General features: G+C 45.5%; 2 protein-coding genes across 5 annotated transcripts in view; one reads left to right on the top strand and one right to left on the bottom strand.

Moving 5' to 3' along the window:
* PCID2 (PCI domain containing 2) overlaps window positions 1-634 on the bottom strand; it is a 60,631-nt gene extending 59,997 nt beyond the window's left edge. The window contains exon 1 of the mRNA XM_029604665.1: window positions 397-634. The gene's annotated coding sequence lies outside the window, so the exon portion shown is untranslated. The remainder of the gene's footprint in view (window positions 1-396) is intronic.
* Window positions 635-786: 152 nt separating this feature from the next.
* The window catches only part of CUL4A (cullin 4A), a 123,588-nt gene continuing 97,943 nt past the window's right edge, over window positions 787-26,431 (top strand). For 3 of the 4 annotated variants that reach the window (XR_003857156.1, XM_029604661.1, XM_029604663.1), the window contains exons 1-5: window positions 925-1,043; window positions 1,232-1,403; window positions 6,047-6,162; window positions 8,390-8,493; window positions 15,878-15,947. Coding sequence is in view for 3 of the 4 variants with exons in the window: in XM_029604661.1 (XP_029460521.1) it covers window positions 1,041-1,043; window positions 1,232-1,403; window positions 6,047-6,162; window positions 8,390-8,493; window positions 15,878-15,947 (465 nt within the window). In the remaining variant the exon portion in view is untranslated. The other variant, XM_029604662.1, reaches the window with a different exon arrangement.

Here is a 26,431-nt window from a genome sequence, read left to right as displayed (position 1 = left end):
TATAACACTCCCGGATACACATCCAATAGGCGAAGATGAGAAGAGGACCCCTTCCTCGAATGGTTAGTCTATAAGGTGCCACCCATCATTTTTGCTACAGCAGACTAACACGGCTATCCCACACAATAGGTGAAGGCTGGCAGCATCACTAAGTGGTTCACGTGGAAGAAGGATACCACTTTTGGTAGAATCGAGGACAAAGGATTAAAGGTCACCGCATAGGGTGATGCTACCAAGTAGGGCTCCGCACAAGCGAGTGCCTGCAATTCTGAGATGCGGCTCTTATCCTCCACCTATCTTAACAATGCTACTCGCTCTCTCCTTTCCCCCCAGGAAGTCAATTTTCAATCAATCGGGCAAAAAGAAAAAAAAATAAAATCTTCCCTTTAATCTCACCTGTTTCTTGTTCCCAGGCAACAGCTGGGTTAGGAGGCTTCAGCCGGGTAAAATGGGGAGATCAGCAGCTTCCGGTTCAGGGCCCAGATGAGGGGAGAATTCAGCAGGTTCAGGGGGTGAAAGCAGAAAGTTCTGGGGGTTTGTTTTTTTTCACGACGGAGGTGAAAGCAGAGGCAACAAGCGGTGCTGCTGCAAGGGCTCTCCCTCTGTTAGACCCAAGCGTGCCTCTTCCGCCTTCGGCAGTCGCCTTCCGCCCTGCTGTTCCCCCTGGTCCCCTCTGATTGGCCGCTGCCGGCGCGTCATCACCCCGCGACAGTTGGCCGGGCCGCCCGAGGCAAAGAGAAAAAAAAAAGGCGCCCGCAACGCGGAGGTTCCGCTTAGCCTTCCGCTGCCTAAGTCCGCGCAAAATAAAAAAAAAAAAAATAATAATTTCCCCCCCCCCACCAACGAGGGGTGGGGGGGAGACACAAGCAGCCCGGTCCCGGCAGCACTGCGGGTTTGCTGGTCGCTCTGCCCCGGGGTGAGGAGGAGGTGCAGGGTGGTTGTTTCCCCGCAGTAGGGCGCACGCGTCCGTTTGGGGGCCGCCCTCACCCGTCCAACTCCTGGCTCCAGAAGTTTGGTGGGGGAGGGGCGGCTGGAAACGGATGGTGCGTGTGTGAGCCCCCCCCCCCCCCCCCCCCGGGGAGGATTCGTCCTCTCTCGGCGTTATTAAGGGGGGAGAGGCTGAGCTGCGAGCGGGCGGCTGTGACGGGCACCCCCCCCCCCTCTCTCTCTCTTAGGTGGCGGAAGAGCGAGGGCTGGTCCTGCTGCACTACTTTTTTTTTTGTTTCCCCAGCCGGCACTTGACATGGCCGAAGAGGGACGGCAGAGGAAAGGCAACTTTTCGGCCCTGGCCGGCCACACCAACGGACTGACGAAGGCGGCGGCGGCCTCCTCCTCGCTGGGCGCGAAGCCCGGGACGTCCTCGTCGTCGTCGTCAAAGAAATTAGTCATTAAAAATTTCAAAGGTAGGTAGGGTGGGCCTGACGTGAAAGCTTGTAATGTTCTCGGTTGATCTCACCTTGTAAAAAACAAAAAACAAACCCTTACCTTCCCTTTGCCGGAGAAAAATGATTTAAAAAAAAATTACAGTTGCGCTGGTTCACGGGACCCATCGGAATAGGGAACGGATATAAAACTCTGGTAAAGATTCATCTATTGGGGGGGGGGGTGTTAAACCGTGGGTGGGGAGGGAGCCCCTTCCATGCCTCGCGATCTGTGCTGTAAAGTTAATGGAGCAGCGTCGCACGATCTCTGGATTATTCTCAGGTTGCGTTACTGAAAAGTAGCGAAAGTCTGAAGCGCGCAGGGAAACTTAGCGCACGTTACCTACTGTTATGTAAACAGGACGGGGGGGCTAATTACAAGGGAGGGAGGGGGGGGGGACACGACCCTGCTCTTCGTGCCCTCCGGATTCCGATGGGGATCGGGCGACTCCAAACGCGGAGGGCCGCTTACTTAGAAGGGGGAAAAGAGGGAGGGAGGGAGGGGGCCCCCCCCCCGGCACTGAGCAGGTTCCGGGCTGGGTGCCAGGGCCTGTCTCAAGCTGCTCGCCGCAGCCAATCAGGAGGCGCGGCTGCTATGCACGGCCCGGCTGACCGGCTTTCACCCTCCTTTTCACTGGAGGGTGACGGTGTAGGGGAGGGATGGAGAGGGGAGAGGGGGTGTGGGGGTGTCCTGCTGCTGCACAGACCCCATTATGAGACTTGTCAACTTTTCTGTGCAGGTAGAAGCAGCGAAACCTGATGTTTACAACACAATAAAATCCCTAATTAGTTGAATCGAAAGAAAATACTTAACTAAAGATTAAGAGGATCGGCAGTATATTCAAAAGGAATCCTGATTGTGCTTTAAATAATACAAAAAGAAAACTTTAGATTTAAGGAATCGGCAACCCTCATTTAGGAGAGCATTAAGCATCTCACAAACTATTTAGAAATGTAGCTGTTTAGTTAATAAAGTGTTAATTGAGAAAAAATGTATTGTGTGTGTGTGAGAGAGAGAGAGACATAGAAAACTGACGGCCGAAAAAGACCTTATGGCCTATCTAGTCTGCCTATCCAGTCATCTAATTCAGCTTTACAATTCCTGTCCCTCCCTCAGAGATCCCGTATGTCTGTCTGTTCCATGCTTTCTTGATTTCAGATACTGTTGTAGACTCCACCTCCACGGGGGAGGTTGTTTCTTGAATCCATTACCCTCTGTGTAAAGAAATGTTTCCTTAGATTAGTTCTGAGACTTTCCCCTTTCCTCCTCATCCCATGACCTTGTTTAGCGCCTCCTTTACTAGCTTTAATTGTATGTGTGCCCCAAATTCTACTAATGGAAGATGAATGTAAGGCACTTTAGTTGAACGATGCATTTTGTTATAGAGCCATCTTAAAATGTTAGTGATTTATTTCTTAAAAGTTAAATTTTTACCAGTAGTAACTAATTCTTGGTCTGGTTTTGCAGAAATAAGTCTCTTCTGCAAAACTATTTGCCCTAGGCTTTATTGGTGAAATTTTGATACGTAATACATTGGACTGCAGTTTTCTCCTGCTGCCTTCAGACACTTTACTTGCTTTCAGAGAGAACTGTGTGAACCAGGAAGTGGGACAGTTGTTCAGTCTAATGTGCCAAATTCTAATATTATCAAAGCAGGCAAGTGGCCCAAAAGAGAGTGAGGTCCTAGTGGGTCCTCCCTTGTTTCTGCCATCAAGAGACCCTGAGGAATCAGATGCTTTCCTTGCTTTCTGAGTATTTATAGCTATCCAAAGGGCTTGACTCTCTTCACTGAGTCTTGCACGAGCTCTCTTAGAAGGAAAGTTGCCATGGTACTTCTTTTGAGAATTGTAGACCTGGAGCTTCTGCTTAGCATAGAGGCTGAGGGCAATAAGGTATTGCTGGTACACCTGGCTATAGAGGGCCTTAGTAAGAGAGACTGGAACTGTTTGCAACTCTCAAGAATACAATATGCTTGCAGTGTTTGTAGTTTTGAATTGTGATTACAGTCATGGCTGCCCCACCTCCACTTGACAGAGGTGTGTGGAATTGAGCTGTCAGGAAGGTTGTACTCGGCTGGTGCATTCTTGTCCCATCCTCTTGCATATTTCTTGTTTATAAATTGGCTGAAGCATATTCCTTTAGTTGGATGACAGGTATGGAAGCATATAGCTAAGAAAAAGATTGCATGATGGCCATCTGTCTTAAAGCAGCAATAAGTACTACTGGGGCATTCCCTTACACAGAAAAGAAAAATTCTGCATACTTTATTTGTCCAAATAACTCAATATAATTATGTAACATTTACTGGTTGTGGTGTCGTCCCATGACTGATGGCACTCACCCCAGGATGCCAGTGGCCTGAATGCTGCCATGAAGCCATCTACGACATTGCTCCCTGGGTTCCCCTAAGCACATGTACGGCGCCTTATGGAGTCCCCGTGGCAGGAAACCCGGCTGCTTGTGCTCAGCAATGATGCTGCACGGCTGGGTATAAAAAGCCCAGCCTCACTCCAAAGGTCTGCCTCAGCAGCAGGACTCCCTTGCTTGGATGCAGTGCAGGTTGCGCCTGCTTTGGTTCCTGTCTGTCGTGTCCAGTCTGCTCTGTCCTTGGCTGCCCTTCATACCGGTCCTCCTTTAGTCTACTCAGCACTGACCTCTGCTTTGAACCGGGATCTCCCTCTTGCCTGCTGCCTGCCACTGACCTCTGCCTTAGACCCAGATCTCTCTCTTGCCTGCTGTCTGTCTCTGATCTCAGCTTCAAACTCCGTCCGTGCCCTGTTGTCTGCCTGCCTTGATCTACGGCTAGCTCCCGGTAACTGTCTCACCACAGCCTGTCCAGACCTTGCCCTTGCCCCAGAATCTCTCTTTCTATACTCCCTGTGGGACCCTTGCCTAAGTCCTACTGGCCCCTGGAACACAAAGCCTCGACCCACAGGGAATGGGGCTTGCATAGGTGAAGCTCCTATCTAGTCCCTGTCAAGGATGCATTCGCCAGCTACCAGTGTGGACCTGGTAGGTTCGCCTACTAGGCTGCGTCAACTACGCCACAGCGTGAGGGTCTACTATCCTTACAGATTAACTTTAAAATCAATAAAGAAAACTGTTATCCTGATGCAGATTTTTTAAAAATACATTTTTGGTGCAGAATTCTGCCCTGCCCCCAAAGAACTCTCCATCCCTTAGTTCAATACCCCCAGCGTGTGCTTTCCCTTCTCCAGGTTCGACCACCCCCATTTCTCTTTAGGTTCAACCCTCTCCAGCTCTCTCTCCCTCTCACCAGCTTTCTCTCTCCCCCACCCCCAGCTTATCTCTTTGCCTCCTCCAGGCATAATCCCTCCCCTACCACAGCTTTCTCCTTCTCTGCCCACAACTCTCGGTAAGACCCCCAGCCCCTCTCTCTCAGTCTCCATTACTACGGCTTCCCCTTCCATTCCAGCCGCGTGGCCCGATTACTGTTCCTGCAGCCTCTTGTCCTCCACCCACAAAACTCGCACCGCAACCTTCTTCTGACCCCGGGGCTGACTGCAGCTCTTCTGACTGTGCAGGTCCGTGCTGCGCTTTCTTTTTTTTGCAGCAGCACTGCTGGCTCCTGGTCCCCATGCCAAGTTTTATGAGGTAAATACAGAATTCTGTGTAAATTCTGCCTTGGGTATAAATGTGGAGATTTCCCCCAGGAGTACATAACTATGAGGCCGATGTAAAAAGCTGCACAAAACCTGCCGCAGGTTATTGCGCGGGTTAAGTTCGTGTGTGGTTTTCTGTGTGAATCTTGCGTGCATATGTAATAACATGTTTCGTGCGGGGGAAAAAGTGTGCGCGTACCCACACAATAACCCGTGGCAGGTTTTGCATGAGTGCATGCAAATGGCATACAAAGGAGGCAATTATCTATTCACAGGCTGTGCAGAGAGCCACGCTAACAGGGGAGATAGATTAGCGTGGGGTTTTTTTTTGTTTTTTTAACACATGGGTCAGGGCAGAAGTGACGTGAAAGCGCTGCGGCTCTGGACAGTGCCAGCGCTTGTCTGTAGTCCCCAGGGATCGCCCGGTCCGTCCATCCCGGCTCCTTCTCTCTCCCGGCAGAGCTGATTTTATGCTGAACGGCCCTGGGTGCCCAGTGAGGAAAAGGCTGCAGGGACACCCAACCACGCTAATGCTAGCAATGGAGAAAAAGGGCCAGCAGGAGCGGAAATAATTTATCAGCAGTAAGTTAGAAATATCGGTGCCTCGTTCAGTACAAGTAGCTTTCTGCATTGGGGCTCTTATGCAGCTATTTGTTGCTTGTATTTGGTCTTGCAGCATTTTTTATTTTATTTTTTTTTGTACATATCTAATTTTGCATGCTGTCCCCTTGTTACATCCCGCGGAGGCGCCTGCATTTGCCATGAAGGCTAAAAAAAAATACACGCAGAAAATTTGCTTCTAATTCAATGTGGGTCTTGTTACACCGGCCCCTATGAAAGGTAACTCATTCATCAGCTAAACAAAAATAATTTGCCCTTTTTTCTTTTTCCTTTTATTACTGTTTTATCCTTGGGTGCAATACGTGTTTAGAACTTGACGCTGTGACATCGATCCACAATATACTATCTGGTTGTAAACAAATCTGCTTTTTGCTTTTCAGAGAGACCTAAATTGCCTGATAATTACACTCAGGATACATGGCTGAAACTTCAGGAAGCAGTGAATGCCATAGAGAGTAGCACTTCAATTAAATACAACTTAGAAGAGCTGTACCAAGTAAGTGGCTATTTGTAATGCAATGGCTTCATCTGGTAACAATTTCAAGACTATTCATCTTCCTTCTTCAGGCAGTATTTGTTTTGGGTTTTTTTTTTTCTATCCATTTTTAGGTGTGGAGGATTAGGCATTTATGACCCTACAATGGCGCCAGTTCCCTTTTTCTTGGTCGAATACTGCAGAGATTTGCCATTGCTTTTGACAGCCCTCAGCACTTTGTCTTCCCTGTTGGTTCCCCCATCCAGGTTTTAGCCAGACCTGATCCTGCTTAACTTTGAATTCTAACAAGTTTAGGCACCTATAGGCCAGGGTTACATGGTTCAGGTGAGGCACTGCTGTTTCTCCATCATGTGATGTCATCTGGCAGCACCGAATGGACCTCTCTCTCTCTTAGGGGCTTATTTTCCAGCCTGCAAACCTCTCCTTCACCTCCAAGATTTCAGACTGGTACTGCAATCCATCATCCTCTCAAAACTAGACTATTGCAACTCCCTCTTGCTCGGGCTCCCAGCCAACACCATAAAACATCTTCAAATGGTTCAAAACTCAGCCGCCAGGATCCTCACCAACACCAAAAAAAGAGATCATATCACCCCCACTCTTCAGCACCTCCACTGGCTTCCCGTCAAGTTCAGGCTCCTCTTCAAAGTCCTCAAGATTATCCATCAAGCCAAACACAACCTAACCTCCCTAGACACCACTATTCAATTCACACCACATACCTCTACCAGACCAATTAGAAGCACCTATAAAGACACCCTGTTTGCCCCACAAGCAAAATCAGCCCTAAGAAAGAGGGCCCTTTCGACAGCAGGACCTTATCAATGGAATGCATTCCCACCGGACCTCAGGCAAGAGCAGTGTCCTTCTTCCTTAAACAGAAAATGCCTTAATGTCTCTATTGCTTCATGGTAAGACTGCACTTTGAGAACTGTGTACAATTCTGGTCGCTGCATCTCAAAAAAGATATAGTTGTGATGGAGAAGGTACAGAGAAGGGCTACCAAAATGATAAGGGGAATGGAACAGCTCCCCTATGAGGAAAGACTAAAGAGGTTAGGACTTTTCAGCTTGGAGAAGAGACGGCTGAAGGGGGATATGATAGAGGTGTTTAAAATCATGAGAGGTCTAGAACGGGTAAATGTGACTCTGTTATTTACACTTTCGGATAATAGACTAGGGGGCACTCTATGAAGTTAGCATGGGGCACATTTGCAAATTCTTTCTTTTTCGCTCAGTGCACAATTAAGCTCTGGAATTTGTTGCCAGAGGATGTGGTTAGTGTAGCTGGGTTTTAAAAAGGTTTGGATAAGTTCATGGAGGAAAAGTCCGTTTAAATGCTATTAATCAAGTTGTTTTAGAGAATAGCCACTGCTGTTACTGGCATCAGTAGCATGGGATCTTCTTGGTGGCCACTGTTGGAAACAGGATGCTGGGTTTGATGGATGCTTGGACTGATCCACTATGGCAATTTCTTATGTAGGGGAGAGGAACCTTTCCAAAATCTCACCCAGGGGCCACACTGCTTTGGCACGTAGCTTCGGCAGCACACCGGCGGCTATGCACAGCTGCACCAAAGTTTTTAAATAGGTGCAGTGGGTGGGCAAAGATGACGTCCGATAAGACGGCAAGGTTGGGTGTTCCTGGTGCTAACAGCACTCAATCCTTTGGCCCAGCACACCCTCAGGTATGCCTGATTCTTCTCCCGGAAAGGCTTCCCTATGGATTTTGTCTGAGTTAACACAGCAGACGTGCTTTCTACTTTCCATGAATGATTGATTTTTATTTTCCTCTTTCTAGTAATATGATTGTAGTGAGCATCAGGGGTTTTTTTTTTTATTCGTTTAATGCATTTGTGGTTATTGGATTGCAATGTTTGTTCTCTGCTTATTCAATTATTTCCTTATTTGTGCACTCCTACTTCTGTTTCATAAAAATGACAATTTTTTTTAAATATTGGATCTGAAGATTTGAGGTTGAACTTTTTTATAGGGTTATCTGCACATACAGTAGTAAACCCAGGGAACTGATTATTTTACAGTAGCATTTTGAGACTACAAATCTAAAAAAAACCCTTATTTTAATATGTAGAAAGTTAGTTTTAACTGATCTACAGTGTCTTAATTTTCCTTTGACTTGCCCAGTGTGTGATAGTGTATATTAGCATGTGCACATGCAGTTTGCCTTATAATTATAGTTCTTGAAAATTGTTTTTAATCTGTTTTTAGGCTGTTGAAAATCTCTGTTCTTCTAAAGTGTCTCCCACGCTGTACAAGCAGCTGCGTCAAGTCTGCGAAGATCATATCAAAGCCCAGATTCATCAGTTCAGAGAATATCCTTTTTAATCCTGCACAAGAGATGGGGGAACATGTCCGGAGATAGATGATGTGTATTTCAGGATGGAGGGCCAAATGTGGCAGATCTCAAAAGCCTAAAATCTGTGGGGGTGGGTTTAGGAAATAGCTTCCTTTTTTTTTTTTGTTGGCTATTTTGCAAGTCTGGGTGATATTTTAAAATGGATCTGTATTTATGCAGGTTTTTAAACTATTTGGATGTTGTTGTTTGCCTTCTTCCACACGTGAGCTAAAAGCACGGTCAGAGCCTTCCCCATTTCTACTCCCTGTCATTTATGGAAAGGGGGAGCCTGAAGCAGAGATGGCTTCTTCCTTTTATTTGGCCCCTCCATGGTGTCCTCGACAACCCAACCATCACGATAAATCGCAGCTCCCCTTTGGAAGCCAGCGTGCATGCCTGCATCTTGAATTTCGCCTGTAGGTGGGGTTGCTAGTTGTACAAAAGCTGAGTTACCTCTTCAAGAAGCTGCGACTATTGCCTCTCTAGCATATCCAGAATTTATCTGCTTTAAGTCTCCCAAATCATGATTGACTCCTTTCAGCTTGAACTGAAAGGCGTTGCTTGCAATATTTATTAGATTTGGGGTTTTTTTAGTGAGGTTTCAGGGCAAGTTAAAACCATTGTTTCTCTTGTTAACAGTTGTACGGAAAAGTCTTGTGCAGTATCATGGTGTTCCTTTTGCTTCTTACCTTGTCATCAATTAGTCACTTACTTTCAAGGTGTCGGCCTTTTTCTAGACCAGGCACCATATCTAAACCCATTACTTTCACTAATGCCTCCCTCCAGCTCCGAAGTGTCGTCATTCTGGTGCATTATGGGACTTGTTGATGCATGCAAACTTGAATTTGTTCCCCTGCGGTCCCCATTTCTTTGTGTTTTTAAATGTCCAATGACCATAAATTATCAAAATACAAATTTAATTTCAGATTAAAAAGTTGGATGGAGTTTTGTGAATGAAAACTAAGATTTTGTTTCAGAATATTCTGCCCCTATTTATTTTCCATCATCTTTTGAGCTCCAGCAGCCAAACCTGACAGAGCTCTCTGGAAACTGCTAAACTTTAAACTATAAAATGAAACTTCCTAAAAGGAATTGCCTCCAGGTTCCACCGCCCCTGAAATTTGGGAGATCCAGCTTTTGTCACGGGGAAAATATTTGCTAAGTGAACGTGCTTATGCATTATGGGCCGGATTTTAAAAGCTCTATGCGCGCCGGGCCTATTTTATAAAGGCCTTGGCGACGCGCGTAAAGCCCCGGGACGCGTCTAAGTCCCGGGGCTTTAAAAAAGGGGGCAGGGCCAGAGGCCCCCGGCACAGTGGCCATTTTCCGCTGTGTTGGAGGATCGCATGCCGCAGACTGCCAGCGAACGCAACTTCGCCTGCCCAGAGGCAGGCGCAAAATGTAAGAGAGAGGTCTGGGGGGGGGGGGGGGGGGGGGGGAGTTTAGATTAGGGGGAAGGCCATGGGCGTCGGTGCGTGCACGATGCACCAGCGTGCACCCCTCTGCGTGCGCCGATCCCCAATTTTTATAACACGCGTGCGCATGTTATAAAATCGGGCATTCATGCGCGCTCGCCGGGTAGCGAGCGCGCATGTACGCCCACACGTACCTTTGAAAATCTACCCCTATTTTGTTTTTAAAAAGATTAAAAAGGAACACCCGCATTAAGAGAAGAAAAGCATAAAATGTATGTATGAATCCAATTTGCTTGTTCCAACTGAAGTCTGTCAACTAGAATGATAGGTTCATAATGCAATTCATCCTGCTGGAAATCAAGTAACTCTTAAGAGCCGAGTACATCATAAACTTTACTTCTAAAGGTCTTAAAGAAACGCAATTGAAAACAGAGCCAAAGAACAAACTCCTGTCTTTCAATTGATACAAAGTTCTGTTTTTTGTTTAAGCATTTCAGGAACTGTGCAGAGACCATAGAAAAATGTGTACACTGTTCAGCTGTCAGAGCTCCTGGTGCTCAGGTCGGGATTGGTACATTTGTTTGTTTGGTTTGCAGCAGAGGGGCCGCACAGCTCCAGCCTCCTCAGCCCTGCATTGATTGGGTGCTTCAGAGAAGGAGATGTAGCTGGCTGAGGGTTTTTTGTGTATCGTAGGCAGACTTAAACGAGGTGGAAGGTTGCTGATTCCAGCAGAGAAAAATCGTTTGACCTGTGCCGTTCAAAGTATTGAATTTGGATTTTGAATTTATTAAAGATGTACAGTCCGCTGTCGTCACAAGAGCAAGCGTTCGAAGCGGATTGCAGTAATAAAATCATACATAATTGGCCAAACATAACAATTGGCATACAAAGAAAAACAAAAACCTGAATTCAGTTCTGTTTAGACTTCAGACTGATGAATTAAAAGTACATATTGGAGGCAGGATTATCTCCCTTTTGAATCTTTTAAAAGTTGCAGAATTGATGGAGATTTTATGTTTAATGTACTAGAAAAAGTTTGTGTTGATATGATTGGTTTTCCTGCTAGTATCCTTTAAACTGAGTTTATATCCCAGTGTAAGATCTGTCATTAACAGTCCGAAATGATCTTTGGTATTGCATGTTTATATTTACAAAAAAAAAAAAAAAATCTTTTGATCAAGGCAATCAAATTGACAAACATCTTGTTTCCAGGTGGTTCCCAGAATAACTGAGGCATAGGAAAATAATGACCAGGCCATGGTCTCGCAGAGAGACAGCAGTAAAGTGGAATGTTGAAATCCTCCCTCCAGACCTCTGAATCATAAATTAGTGCCCTAATCGCTGGATTGTCTTTCCCCAGTACAGTGATTTGTAAATTTGCAAACAGTGGAGTGCCTCAGGGATCTGTCCTTGGACCGGTGCTTTTCAATATATTTATAAATGATCTGGAAATGGGTACAACGAATGAGGTGATCAAATTTTGCAGATAACTCCAAAATTATGCAGAATAGTTAGTCTCAAGCGGATTGTGATAAATTGCAAGAGGACCTTGCAAGACTGGAAGATTGGGCTTCCAAATGGCAGATGACATTTTAACATGGACAAGTGCAAAGTGATGCACATAGGGAAAAATAACCCTTGCTGTAGTTACACAATGTTAGGTTCTATCTTGGACGTTACCACCCAGGCAAGAGATCTAGGCGTCATAGTGGATAATACATAGAAATCGTCTGCTCAGTGTGCTGTAGCGATCAAAAAAGCAAACAATGTTAGGTGTTAAGAAGGGCATGGTTAATAAAATGGAAAATGTCATAATGCCTCTGTATCGCACCATGGTGAGACCACATTTTGATCACTATGTACAATTCTGGTCGCCGTATCTCAAAAAAGATATAATTGCACTGGAGAAAGTGCAGAGAAGGGCGACCAAAATAAGTGGCATGGAACGGCTGCCTTATGAGATAAAACTAAGGGAGTTAGGGCTGTTCAGTTTGGAGAAGAGGAAACTGAGGGGATTATGATAGACCTCTACAAAATCATGAAAAGACTTGAATAACTTAATGTAAATTGATTATTTACTCTCAGGTAATAGAAGGACCAGGGGGCACTCCATGAAGTTAGCAAGAAGCTCATTTAAAACAAATGGAAGAAAATTCTTTTTCACTCAGCGCATAGTTAAGCTCTGCAATTCATTGCCAGAGGATGTGGTTACAGCAGTTAGAGCAACTGTGTTTAAAAACATTTTGGATAAGTTCCTAGAGGAAAAATCCATAAACTGCTATTAATTAAAAAGCAAAAGTAGCTTGGAATTTATTTAATGTTTGGGTAATTGCCAGGTTCTTGTGGCCTGGATTGGCCACTGTTGGAAACAGGATGCTGGGCTTGATGGACCCTTGGTCTGACCCAGTATGGCAAATTTTCTTATGTCCTGTACAATTTAGCTGTATAATCGTAATCCACGTTAAATATATAAGAAGTAACAGAATACAAAGTAGTCTACATGTAAAATTTTCTTTGCCTCTTACAAATTTCTGAAGACAGGCATTTTTTTTTCATTTAAAAAATTCAGAAAGCATATACTTTTAGAAGTCCATCCCCTCTAAGATCTTGGTATGTACATGCACAGTACATGGTTTAGTCCCTTTTACATGCGCTTTGAATAGAAAAAGCACATGGGGGAGTTTTTCAAACTTTTTAGAGAGAGATTGCCTAGTCTGGGACCGCGTGGTTAGAATTCCGCTCTAGAAGCAAACTGGTCCTGGCTTCTATTTTATCTCCCTGCTGTTATAAATTACTCCATCTCGTATTTCCTTAGTTTTCTTAACAGTACTAATGAAGTGATTTTGGCACAGCAGTAGTTGTGTAGATTGCACAGCACTTTTGCGGTTGTGCTTGAAAATAAGGTGGTAAATATCTTTGCCACACTATTATTCCCGTATGAAGCATTGCAAAGTGTTTGTTTGCTTTGACGATATTTGGTTGATGAAGAGGATAGACTTGTAGACAGGGAATACTGCATGAGTTTCAAAGGATGCATATTTCTGTGGGTTCTCCCCCCCTTTCCTTCTGGGCAGCCAGGGTTGTTTTTCTTGCTGGGGGGGGGGGGGGGGGAAGTAATTCTGTGCTCAGGGCCGTCAGCTGCTTTGGAAGCAGGAATGTTGTGGTGAGCAGACAAGGGAGTTCAGGTAGTGCTTGTGAAGGGGGGAAGCGTCAGCAGGTTGCGCTGGTGGGAGGAGCAGCGTGCAGAAGGCTGCGCTATGCAGCAATGCAAGGCATTGAGGCATGCTTCACGCTGCTGCCCGAGAAGGGCCCTATTTGTTTAGCGTGCCTGGGGGGGAGGCTCCCGTGGAGTATTCCAGGACTGGCCTGGCTCCCGCCTCCCCGCCCGATGCCTTTTTCAGCCTGCTGTGCTTGGAATTTGACACAAGGCTCTCCCGCATGGCCCATGGTGAATTCTCATCGGATTTTTTAAATTTTTTTTTTAATTTCTTGCATCACACTTTTTGTGCCTTTGTAAGACTGGAGGAAGGGTGCTGGGGGTTGGGGAGGCAGTACGAGTAACAGCAGCAGGGCCAGGACCGGTATTTATTTTGTGGTCCCCAAGAATGATGGGTCGTTTCGTCCCATTCTGGATCTCAAAGGGGGTGAACCAGTGTCTCAGTTATGTGTGTTCGCATGGAGATGTTGCGCTCTGTCAAGGCCACTGTGTGACTTGAGGGAGTTCCTCTGCTCATTGGTCCTATTAGAAGCCTACCTGCATATTCCCATTTGGGATGAGAATCTGAGGTATCTTCGATTTTGTGTGATGCAAGAACATTTTCAGTTCTGGGCATAATGTTTGGGCTGGCAACCGCACCACGGGTCTTCATGAATTTGATGGTCGTGGCAGTGGCCCTGTGGTCTTAGAGAATCATGGTCCACTCATATTGATATTTGAGTACCATCTCACAAGGAGATGGTTTGAATGTCCCGTCGTATGTTCCAGCTCTTAGTTACAGCCTATGCAATTCCTGGAATATTTAGGGGTATGGTTCAACATGCAGGTGGTCCAAGTGTTTCTCATGGACAAGAGGGTGCACAAGGTATTCAGATAGGTTTCTGTATTTGGCCATCCCCATAGTGTGGGATTACCTGCAGGTGCTTGGGTTAATGGCAGCAACTGGATTTGGTCCCGTGGGCCAGAGCTCAAATGTGGCCTCTTCAGGCGTCCCCACAGACGCAGGACTACAGGATATGACTTCCTCTGAGTTAGATGGTGGTGATCCCTACTATGTTGGATTCTCCCCATCTGTTGAAGGGATTCAGTCTGGTAACACCGGTGTGGATTCTGGTCACTATGGTTGTCTTTCCGGTTGGGAGCCTCATTGTCAGACGTATGTGGCTCAGGTGAGTTGGACCCCGGAGGAAGCCATTTGGTCCATCAATCTTTTGGCGACAAGGGCGATTCACCTCGCTCTCCTACATTTCCTCCCATTGATTTGTTGGGGGGGGGGGGGGGCTGTTCGGGTCCTCTCCAGTAAAGCCACTGCAATGGCATATATAAATCAGCAGGGGAGAACCAGGAGTCAGGGTGTCTCTCACTGGAAACGACCCTCCTTTTCCGTTGGACAGAGAAACATCTCTGCCTATTGTCAGTAACGCATATTGCGGGCCAGTAGAATGTTCAGGCCAACTTCCTCGGCCACAATTGGTCAGATCCTGGGGATTGGGATTTGAGCGCAGACGATTTTCATGTAATTTGTCGCAAGTGGGGTTGTCTGCAGCTGGACCTGATGGCAACCCGATGAAATGCAACGGTGGATTGTTTCTTCATTCTGCGAAGAGAACAAGACATAATGGGGATCGATGCCCTGGTGCAGCCATGGATGGAGGGGGAGCTCCTGTATGCCTTTCCTCCGTGGGCGCTTATAGACAGGTTACTGCGACAGAGTTGGAGCCAGTCCGGGTAGATTTTTCAACTTCAGGTGTCCCGACCATTGCGGTTCTTGAGAATGCGGGCCTTCTGGTTCCGGGGCCTGTGGTCATGGAGGATCCGGCTCCATTCTCTCTTACAGCCTGGCTATTGAGTGGAAACGGCTCCGTAAGAAGGGGTAGTCCTCCCGTCCAGGTAGATGACACTTTGATACATGTCACTTCTCATACCTGGACTGGTGTAGCAGGACGTGATGGAAGGAGAAATTTCCTTTCCATTAGTCCTGCTACACCAGTCCAAAACCTGCCCAGGAAATGAGGTTCTAGAGGTTGCTGTATGTTTAAGGGGTGGTTGGCTTTACTTCTTTCTCCCCTAGTTTTGTTTTGGGGGTGGGGGTTAATGGTTTTCCCCCCTGTTACAGGGAAACCTCAGAATTGGATTAAGGACTTATTTTGTATTCGTGTATCGGGGTCTGATCTGAAGCTTGGACAGAAGGATTCTGGCTCTCTGCTGCTAGCACCACCTCTCTTTATGTAGTGGCTGTGATTTCACAGTAGACCTACAGGTAGGAGGAGATATATAACTCTCTCTTGTCATGGCTGGACTGGTGTAGCAGGACTAATGGAAAGAAAATGAACAGGTAAGGAAGCTTCTCCTTAATTGGGTGGGTGAGCAGACGAGATGGGCCATTGCGGTCCTTTCTGTCATGTTTTCTGTGCTCTTATCCTGTCCTGGTGACATGGGTTTGGTGGCTTATCAGCATATAAAGCTTGCACGCCACTTAAACCAATACTGGTAAACCTAGGGCCAGTTTCCACTGGTGCTTGAGCTAAGGCGCAACCTACAGCTGACCATGAAGTTTCACTGGCATTGGCACATGCCAGCCTGGGAAGTCTGGGTGTTTAACGCTTCGACATCTGTGCTTGCTTAAAGATTTGCCATCATGGACTTAATGTTTTCAGGCATATTTGGATTTTTTTTTTCTAAATTTGTATTAATTTGCTGACAGTTTTCCTTATCAGACTTTGCTGCACAGATTCGCTGGACAGCTTTTTATTTTTGAAGAAGATAAATAGATGCTGGCAAGACCACTGCAGACAAATGGTAAGTCTCTTTTATTTAAAAAAAAAAAAAAAACAAACATCCTTCTAGATTGTCAGCTTCTTGAAAAAGTACTTTTTCTTGTAGTTCTAATGAGTAACATTACCTGGTGGTGTCTCGTTATGATTTGTTTTCCATTACCTTTAAGTGCTTATTCAAAACCAGGTAGTTTTGAATAAGCCCCCCCTACATTTCCAACTCCCAGTTGTATTCCCTTGTTTTATTGTAACCTTTACTACTTCTAGTTATGGTTTAACGTTTATTGTTATTGTTAAGGTCTTTGTTTCCTGTAAACAGAGTTGATTTGTATCAAGAAAGTCTGTATAAAAAAGCTTTAAATAAATAAATAAATAGTAGCAGTTTGCCTAATTGTGCTGATAAAGGTTTTAGGGCCTTGCCAGGTCCCTTTTTTTGGTTTTCTGAAATTCACCCAGAGCGCCTGGTTTAGGAGCCAGCGGCCCGGGTGTTCAGCTCGCCCTTGAGGGCTGCTGCCATAGAAATGGCTCTCCTGCTATAAATAGCAGAGCCTGCTGCATGCAGTCATTGTGGATTTTTAGTTTCAGTGTGGAGGCAGCAGGAGGGTTTGTTTAATTTAGTTTGTGTGTTTGCTTTTTTTTTTCTCTCCTTTTCCTTATTTCGTTTGGGGGGAAAAACTTTTATCCACCCTTTCTCCCCATTTTATGGGCTTCCAGTATTGGTCCTATTTTTTTTTTTTTGTTTTGTCTCTCTGAACTCCTTCAGCTGGGGGATTCGGGCCCGGAACATTCACTCACAGGCCGATGCAATAACCTGTGCGTTTTTTTAGATTTCCTGTGCACAGGTTACATTTTGTTATCTCCTGGTACAACAAGCTAATGATATGCTAATGCATCAGGAGTTAAAATGTGTGGTCAGCTGGAGCGCGGCCAGGTAGCTGGATAAATCTGTACTTACCTAGCTGTGGTTATCCACCGCCACGTAACTGGGTAAGTACGGTCTTATCTGGCTAAAATTTGGCGAGCAGGAGGAAAAATATATATATATTTTTTTCTTTTTGCCTGTTCCTTGGTTTGAAGTGCCAGCACAGCAATGTTGGAAACTTTACTCCAGCGCTGACTAGGCGTAAAGTTTCCGGTGTTTAAAAAAAACAAAAAAAGTGAATTCAGGCAGCGCACCTCCTCCGCGTGAGGAGGGGGAATACTTAATGCTCTCATTAGCTTGGAATTTCCATGGGAGGCGTTAAGCTGGCCTCACATTTTTAACTCTCCTTTTGTGAGCCTAAAACTCTTTGCTGCGTCGGCGTGAGGTTTACTCCTGGGGGAGTTCTGCGCACAAAACCTTTAAAATTCTGCAAACTTTATATTGGTCAAAATAACACAATTTACATGACTGTTTTTTTAAATAATTACATTTTAAATTAATACAGAAAATAAGTTATTAAAAGATGCAGAATTTTAAATATTTTGAGCAGAATTTCCCTAGAAATTCGCTGTAAGAGTTTCCCTTCCACTCGCTCTTCCTACTTCCCTGGCCACTTTGCCCTCTCAGGCCCCCAACTCCTCCACCTGTCAGTATCTCTCCCCTCCACCTCTAGGCTCAACCCCTTCCACTCTATATCCAGTCCCAGAGTTTGACCCCATTCTCAGTACTGCCCCTCACACAGGCTCCCTCTGTCCCTCCCTCTCTCACATACACACACCCTCATACAGGCTCCCTCACACTCTCACACACACACACATCCCCTCATACAGGGCCCCTCTCTCTTGCATACACTCCCACACAAGCTCCCTTTCTCTCTCACACATACATCCTCACACAGGCTACCTATGTCTCTCTCTCATGCACCCCTTCACATACACACAATCCCTTTTTCATGCACACTCCTTCACAATCTCCTCATATAGGCTCCCTCCCTCTGGCATCCACACTCAAGCACCCCCCTCCCCCACACTCTCTTATCTCCCATGCTCTTTCTCACCCTCTCCTCTCACACACACACATTTACTCTCACCGGGGCCTTAATCGTCGATGCCAGCAGAACGCATCCCACGGCACATATGGGGGCCTTTATCTTCACTTCAAACGGCGCGCTGGGGCCTTTATCTTCGCCGAGAATGGCGCGCCGGGGCCTAGGCCCCGATGCCGCGAGTGGAGCTCGTCCGGCAGCACATGGGGGGGCCTTCATCTTCGCGTACTCCGCGGCATGCCGAGGTCTCCTCTGCCATTTTCTGCGCAGAATTTGGCAATTCTGCATGGGGGGGGGGAAGGATTCTGCGCTCCATACTAGCGCAGAATTCCCCCAGGACTAAAGGTTTATGCTTACAAAATATGCAATCTTCTGCTGGTAAAAGTGTGCGTTTGGCTGAACGCATCTCTGTGCATCAGCCTGTCAGTGTTTCTGGAGGAGAGAAGGGAAAATAGTGGCACCCGTCTGGTGTTAACCACTTGAAATATCACAAAGAGATTTCTGGAAGAGGAGTTGCAAGGTGCCATTCAGGTTTAGAGAAGCTGCAGGCATCTAGATATCTAAAGTGAGGGATGAGAAAATTTTGTAATTGAACTACCTTTTGTGATTGGGAAAGAATCTGAATAAGAAACTACGTCAAAAGAATCTGAGTCACAAATTTTATACAGAAAACTTATTTGATGTAAAGAGTTGTTATTGGACTTGTCAGCGATGATCACAGGGGTGGTAATTTTCAGAGGAGTCGCACGTGTAAATGTAAAATACTATCGAAGCTATTTACACGCGTAAAGTGGACTTGCATGTATGTTAAACACATTGACAATTCAATAGCATTTAGTGTATCCATTTTCAAAATCCCAGTTATAAAGGTAAAGTGCATTTGCAGGTATAAAACCCGTTTTTAAGCATGTCATTGCTTTTGAAAATCAGACCCTTTATGCTTGAAACTACCTTAGCAAAGATACGTGGAGCCAAAGCTTGGCCTGCAGCGGGATTTTTGCTAACGTGGTAAACGACTGTGACACAGCACCTAGGGCCTTGGTGAGTAATCCTTTGCAGGGCATGGGTTTGTAAAAGACGGAGAGGATAGTTTGCATCTGTATTATTGAATGGTGGGGCCTTGCATTCCCAGAGGGAGATTTCAGACCAGGAGCTATATAGAGGCCGTTTGATCTGAAAGTTTTGCAAAATGCGTTTCTTGTCCCTATGAGCTGCGGGGCAGTGTGCACATAGTTCTCATGGGGTGCTGGTGGTCTGCTGCCACCGAGTAGACCTGCCTGGCCCGAGGGAAGGAACATGGTCTTCTGTCCGGTCTAAAATTGGCAGCGTGATAAACGTAACTCCATTTCCACACGTTACTGTAAAAAAAAAAGTACTTATTGGAGCCCATTTGCTATACACTATTTTTGTCAAAATAGATTTTCCCAATAGTGCATCATATTTCAGAAATGTTTTAAAAATTGTAATAAAGAAATCCCATACTGGCAATTTAATCAAAATATGTGTTTGCTAGCCTAGAAGAGGGGATTCTGAGATTTGGCCCACCCTGCCTTAGATCATTCCCAATCTTTCACATCAAAGAGCCAAGGAACCAGAATGCACAGTGTCTAAGAGCCTCACGATTTCAGGAGAGGAAGTCCCACCCAGTCCTTCCACCCTTCCTCACCTCCCCTGCAGTATTTAGCTTCTCTTTGTGCTGTCTCCCAGCATTCACCCCTTTCCATGCCACTCCTTCCAGAAGTGTTCGCTCACTTGCACCGCTCCTCACCTTCCCAACATTCACCCCTTCTCCCTCCCAAGTATTCACTTCATTCCGTGACCACAAATCTTTCTAGCCTGACTGGAGCTCCGGCTCGCATCCTCCTTCCCATTCCTATTAGCTGAATCCCAAGTCCTGGGAGCAGAGTGATTTTGGGAGACCTGAAGTAGTTTTCACAGAGCAGCGAAGAGCCCTTCTCTCCAGGCGGGGGGGGGGGGGGGGGTGGATAGGATGGGAAGGGCTGGAGCAAGTTGCTGTTTGGCTATTCTTTGCTGTCCTATCGGCCCCAGCCTCTGCACTTCCCTCCTGTTTCTAGTGCTGCTGTTTGGGAGATGGGAGGGAAGAGGCAATACAGGGATGAGCAGAGACAAGCCTTTAATGCTTGCCCCAGTCCCTATCTCCGGTTTCCACTGCAGCACTGTGAGGACAGGAGCGGAGGGTCTGGAGCAGGGAGCAGAATGACTTTGCTCTGTGTACGCTTCCTGCTCCATCCCCCGACCCTCCTGTTCTCTGCAGCGGTGCTCAATTGCCATAGGGACAGGAGGGCAAGAGCTGTATTTTGCACATGAAAGAGCCACAGCTTGGCCAGCCCTGACCTAAGGAGATGTTCAGTATATCTGGCTGGGGCATTGTTACTATAGTGCAAGTTTAAGATCTTAACCGCTGCAGGTGGAGCTTGGTAAATAGCTTCAGTTAAGCAGCCCAAAACCCCGTAAGAACATAAGACCTGCCATGCTGGGTCAGACCAAGGGTCCATCAAGCCCAGCATCCTGTTTCCAACAGTGGCCAATCCAGGCCACAAGAACCTGGCAAGTGCCCAAACATTAGATAGACCTGTTTACTACTTTAAGATTTTTTTCCCCCTTTAATTTCCTTCAATTCCTGAACAGAAGCATTGTTCAGAATAGTGCAATAGATTATACTTTAATTTACTTAGATTTAACACACTTATTTATGTGACATTTTGATATTCGGCTTTTTATGATGGATGGTCCCAAAACGGATTACAATAAATTTAAAGTGAGTTACAATAGTATTAGATCAACAGGCAATATTGTTTGAGCATCTATATAATTACAGATTCTTAGTTAGGTTACTTTGTTGTTGCCGTAGAAATATGAATATTTCTGTGGTAACCAGGTTGCTGGACAGGAATTCTTTAGCTTTTTTTTTTTCCGGCAGGTGAGGTAGCTGGGCTCCAAGCGCAGGGTTGCTGGAAGCATGTTCCAGATCTTTGGTACATGACAGCTAAAGGCCTGAAGTCTGCCTCAGGAACAGTCTAGCAGAGGTTAGAGGCAGGGTGGAAAGTAGAACCAGTTGAGCAGATCTGAATTCTCTCTTGGGGGACATAAAAGAGAAGTACCTGTGAGAGAGATGGTGGGGGGCCTGTTTTGTTCATGCACTTGTAGACACAGCAGAGAGTTTTGAAATTGATCCTTCTCTCTATTGGTATTCAGTGTAGCCGAGATAAGAATAGGTTTTATCTGGTCAGATGCTTTTGCTCAGGATTCTTGCTGCTGTTACGTAGGTGCTTGAGAAATTTTGAACTGTATTGGGAGAAACCAGGAATCTCTTCTGCTGGTGATTAGTGCGTGGATTACTGTAGCCAGATTGTGTTTGTCTAGGTAGTTTCATAGTTGGTAGATCTGACACAGGTGCATGAATGAGATGTTTCCATACTGAGATTTTGATCTCAGTATGGAAAACACTGATTATTTGGGAACTTGGTGGCTAATCCAGAGAGGTTCCGATATATAGGGTTTCAAATTGTTTCTAGTTGCTGAGCCGTTATGCCACTGATGTAAGGCCATAAGATTTGAAATGGAGGGTGATTGGTCAGCTCCGATTTTGACAGAGTTAAATGTCATCTGCAAAAAGATGGCACTCATTGTTGAAGGTCTGACTGAGGTTTCATATTGAATGGATGTAAATCTTAAAAAGAACCGGGGAGAGGAAGGAACCTTGCAGGACTCCACAAGTGAGAGCTCAAGATTTTTGAGGGTTTATTTGCCCAACTGACAGACTGTTAGAGAATTAGAACCAGTTTAGGGTGATACCTTCAATGCTGATGTTGTTGTATAAGCACTGGATCAGAAGTTGGTGGTCAGCTGTGTGAAAGGCGGCAGGGAGATCTAGCAAAACAAGGTAGGAATCACACCTTGAGCATCGTACAAGTGAATGCCGTTGATGGCAAGTTCCGTGGTTTTTCCTAAAGCCGGAATGTTGACTGTTTTCCTTGAGGTAATCAAGGAGTTGGAGATAAACTACTTTTTCTATTAGATAGGAAGGGGAGGCTAGAGATTAAGCGATAGTTGTCTAATATTTTATGTGGAATGGGATCTAATGGGTTTATGGATTGACAAATTCTTTGGAAGATTTATATTCTCTTTTTCAGGAACTTCAAAGTAGATTATATTCAAATATTGTAGGTATTTTCCTGTCTCTAGAGGGCATATAATCTGAGGGCCATTTACAACGCCATGATATTTTATCATGGGGGGGGGGGTGTTCCTGTGATATTTTGCCCTTCCCCCACCAAAATATTGTGGTGGTCTCTCCTCGTGATTTTTTTTTTTTTATTGGGGGAGAATCTTGCAACAAAATACTGCGCGGTGTAACAGAGCCCATGCGTGTTATGGTGGTCGGCCGGGGCCACTATCGCGTTAAAGGGCCTGAAGCCCAAAATGCATTCCCCATTAAAATGCAGAAATGTCCCCTAAGGTCCTGGCAGACCTTCCTGCTGAGCCAGCCCTGCAATAAAAAAAGTAAAATAAATAAATAAAATCATGTGGCATTGCCATCCCCTTATAGTAACCCCCAGGCCCCCTTCCAAAAGATGTCCCTGGTGGTTTAGGGTAGACCATCTCCCTCTCCCTTGCCTCAAAATATTTCCCTGATGGTCTAGGGCTCCTGTCCCTGACCTCTTCCCCAATACGTTAAAATAAAGCATTGGTGGCAAGTGGTGGCCCGGATCACACACTAGCTCCGATCCTGGTCGATGCTATTTTCCAAAATGGGGCCACTTGTAATTTTTTGGGGACCTGTCTCTTTAACAGGCCTCCCAGCACATTGGGATGCATGTTAGCATCCCAATGTCCATGGGAATAAATAAGTACATCTCCTGAAGTGCAGCAATAAAATAACGTGGCTGACTTTTTCCAGAGTCAGCCACATTGTTTTATTTGCATTGAATTGCCTATGCATTAGCTGCTTTGCATGTATTAGGCAATTTTATGCATGCAGAGTAGCTAATTTCCATAGGGGAAGGAAAACTTTGAAAATATTGCACAATAAACTGCTTTTAATGTGCATTAAATATTTATTCCCAGATTCTCAATGATACTTAGACAAGAGGACTTCCTAAATAATAGTATCCCTAAATTATCGACATCTCACCAATTCCTACTATCAGGACTCCACAACTGCTCAATCAATTTTGAATCCATAAGTTCACTATATTACTCTTATTGTATCTATATGGTAGATTTGACAGGTCATCTCTACTACGTTAAATAGTTAAATTGTATGTATATATTATATTATATTATATTTATTATTACTATGTTAAATTGACATCCAGTTTTATTGTTCCTTATGTTCTACAGTTCTATGTAAAGCCCCCATCCGCTGTTGGGCAGTTCATCGTTTTATGTAAACCGGAGTGATTTGTAATTCCAACAAGAACTTCGGTATATAAAAATTAAAAATAAATAAATAAATAAATAAATAAATATTGCGCATACTAGCTATATCACGGCTTAGTAAATCTAGGCCTAGGTCTGTACCTGAGGCATTAAAGGGTGAAGTAACTTGCTCAAGGTCACATACAGTGTGAACCAATCAAATACCATATTGGTATGATCTATAATTTGTAATCTCTTACTTTAACCATCTGATGTGTTCTCTCTTGTCCCAGCTGATTTCAACAAATCCCAAACACCTTGTAGTTTCAGCCTTCCTGTGTTGGTATGTCATGCACTCTCGCTGGCTATGTTTAGCTCCTGCCTAAAAAAAATCACCTTTTTGAAGCTGCTTTTAATCCTTGGCTGTCTTTTTTTCCATATATATATATATATATATATATTTTTTTTTTTTTGGCCTAGCCATTTTCTCCTGCTTTTTCTTACTTTCAGATCAATTTCAACTAGGGCTGGAGTTCGGCACCATAAACCTTCATTCAAAATTACCCAGGGATGTTTTTTTCCTCCTATTTTATATCATCCAACCAAGTAAACTGCAGCAATAGTCTGAAAGTGGGACCTTTCTTCGCGTTCAAACAAGTGGATCCAGAACCGGTGGCTTATGCACTTCTTCCAGCAGATGGAGACAGAGCAAAGCTGACGTCATGGGGTGTGTGTGTATCTATCTATACATATCCCTATACTGACATCAATCTACCAGTATTCTCCATATCCAGCAGATAGTGGATGTGCATCTCCCGATTGAATTGAAGTTTATTGCCCTGCTCTCCTGTGGTAGTACCTTACGGTCACTCCCTCAGTTGAGATTTCCTGAGCTGATTTCGGTGAATTCTCCCTCAGATGAGTGCTTCTGTCCAGTAGCTATTTTTTCCAGTGTGGACTTAGCTGTAAAAAAAAAACAAACAAAAAAACCTAGCTGAAAGACAAACAGGTGCAGGAAGCCGAGCACAGCGGTGGAGGCATTTGCCCTCTTCCCCCGCAGCTAGAGACACTCCGTTCTCGGCCAGGACGAACTGAGTTCAGGTAAAGAGTTTAAAAAAAAAAAAAAGTGACGTGAAAGAGGGGTGTTGATTTTAGGGATTCCTCTCCCCTCTGGTCTCTGTGCTCGGCGTGCCAGTCCGATCATTCCCGCTTCCAGGGGAGTTGGGGAAACTCGGGCAGCCTGTCGGTTGAGCAGTCTTTTGGGCTAGGCCCCGATCGCGGGCTTTGATTTTTGCCGCATGGTAGGCCGTGGCGGTGTTCACGCACTTTTCCTCTGCGCATAAGTCTGCCCTCTTCAGGACATCGGATCTCGCTGGACACCCGGCTGTGCATCCAATAGTGCGCCTAGTTGGATGCTCAGTTGGGCACATAGGACACTTTCTGGAGCGCTTGGTAGTGTGCCTGGAGGCGCTTAGTTGGACACACAGTGGTGCGCTTCAGGACACTTAAAGATTGGACGCACAAGAAATTGGGCGTCCAGCTGATTGGGTATATTGGGTGCCTAATTTTTGGAGCGTCCAGTCCTTTTCAAACTATCAGCTCGGCCAGGCGTGCACTCTTCTCGGATTCAGTATAGAGCGTGTGATTTATTATGGCACCAATAGCAAAGAAGCCTAAGCGCCTTGCCCCATATGCTTCTTGCCATATTCGTCCATCTCAGCCTGGTATTCCATGTAATTTGTGTCGGCACTGTTTTTGGAGGCTCAAGGAGACTTGTCTCTATCTAATTTTGCTAAGCCCAGTCCTTCCCAGCTTGTTGTGGGAATGGAAAAATAGTTGCCAGAGATCTCGCCTGGAATTGGGACTCCCCTAACTAGTTCCTCAGCGGGGGAAGATAGTTCAGGGGGTGCAGTACCAACACCACCTGGTTTTGGCCTGGATCTGTCTACCTTTTCTTGGGTGGAATTTTTTCAAGGACTGCAGTCCTTTCTTCAAGGGCAGTTATTGGCCCCAGTTAATAGTGATTCAGGATCACAATCTGCTGGTCCCCGAGCACCTGGTGTTGCGGGTAAGCATCGAAGTAAGTCTAGGCCTGCCGAGAGTCGCTTCAATAGGGACCCGGACGGCACGGATGCTGAAACCGATCCTTATTCCTTGGAAGATGGATCCTTGGAAGCTGTATAGATCTTTCATAGAGATGTTACTGGCTCTGATTTTCCAGACATTGAAGATGCTAGGAGTACCGAGGGCTGATTGAATGTCTGAGCCAAAGAAAGATACCATTTTGACGACTTTGCGTAAACCTCATGTTTCTTTCCTATTATGGAGGCTATTCAAGAATTGATTGATCTTGAATGGGGCGTCCCAGAAGCTAATTTTAAAGGGGGATGAACCTTGGAAGGGCTGTACCCATTGAATCCGGCTGCGAGGGAGCAATTGCGTTTTCCAAAAGTAGATGTGCTCATGTATGCTGTCACCAGGCGCACAACTATTCCTGTGGAAGGGGGCGCAGCATTGAAGTATGCTCAAGATAGAAGATTTGAGACCATCCTTAAGCAAGCATTTTAAGTGATGGCAATGAATTTGCAGATGGCTTTGTGTTGCTCCCTGGTGGCTCACTCTTGCTTGCTTTTCTCTCAAGAAGTCGAATCTGGTATGAGTTCCAGGACAGTGATGGAACCAGCAGCCTTTTCGGCAGATACGGGCTGCGACGGTAATAGCTGCCAGATGTCGGCTGTGGCTCAAGAATTGGTCGGCTGGTACAATTTCAAAGTCTAATCTTAAATAAATTGCCTTTTAAAAGATCACTCTTATTTGGAAGTGACTGGAGAAAATGGCCAATGAGTGGGGTGAGGTCCAGATTCCTTGGTTGTCAGAGGACAAGAAGCAGATGCCACTCTCCTTCAGCACGAGAGGTCATGTGAGGGTTTCAGGCTTTTTCATCCCTATAGAGGAGCAGCTTTTCAGAGGACTCTGCCTTTGGGCAGGACTCAGTCCTTCGTCCCAGACAACCCAGAAGAGGTATAAGCTCTGGTAGTGGTATCCCCCTGAGCTGCTTGATGAAGATGTGCCAACCCACCCCTGGGAACAGGAGATAGCGATCGCTTCTTTTATTAGCAGTGGGTCAAGATCACGTCAGACCAATGAGAGCTGGAGTTGA

Source organism: Rhinatrema bivittatum, chromosome 5 (genome assembly GCF_901001135.1).
Source record: "Rhinatrema bivittatum chromosome 5, aRhiBiv1.1, whole genome shotgun sequence".
In the NCBI taxonomy this organism is placed as follows: domain Eukaryota; kingdom Metazoa; phylum Chordata; class Amphibia; order Gymnophiona; family Rhinatrematidae; genus Rhinatrema; species Rhinatrema bivittatum.
The sequence above is the reverse complement of the archived record's forward strand: the minus strand, read 5'-3'. Positions and strand labels throughout refer to the sequence as shown.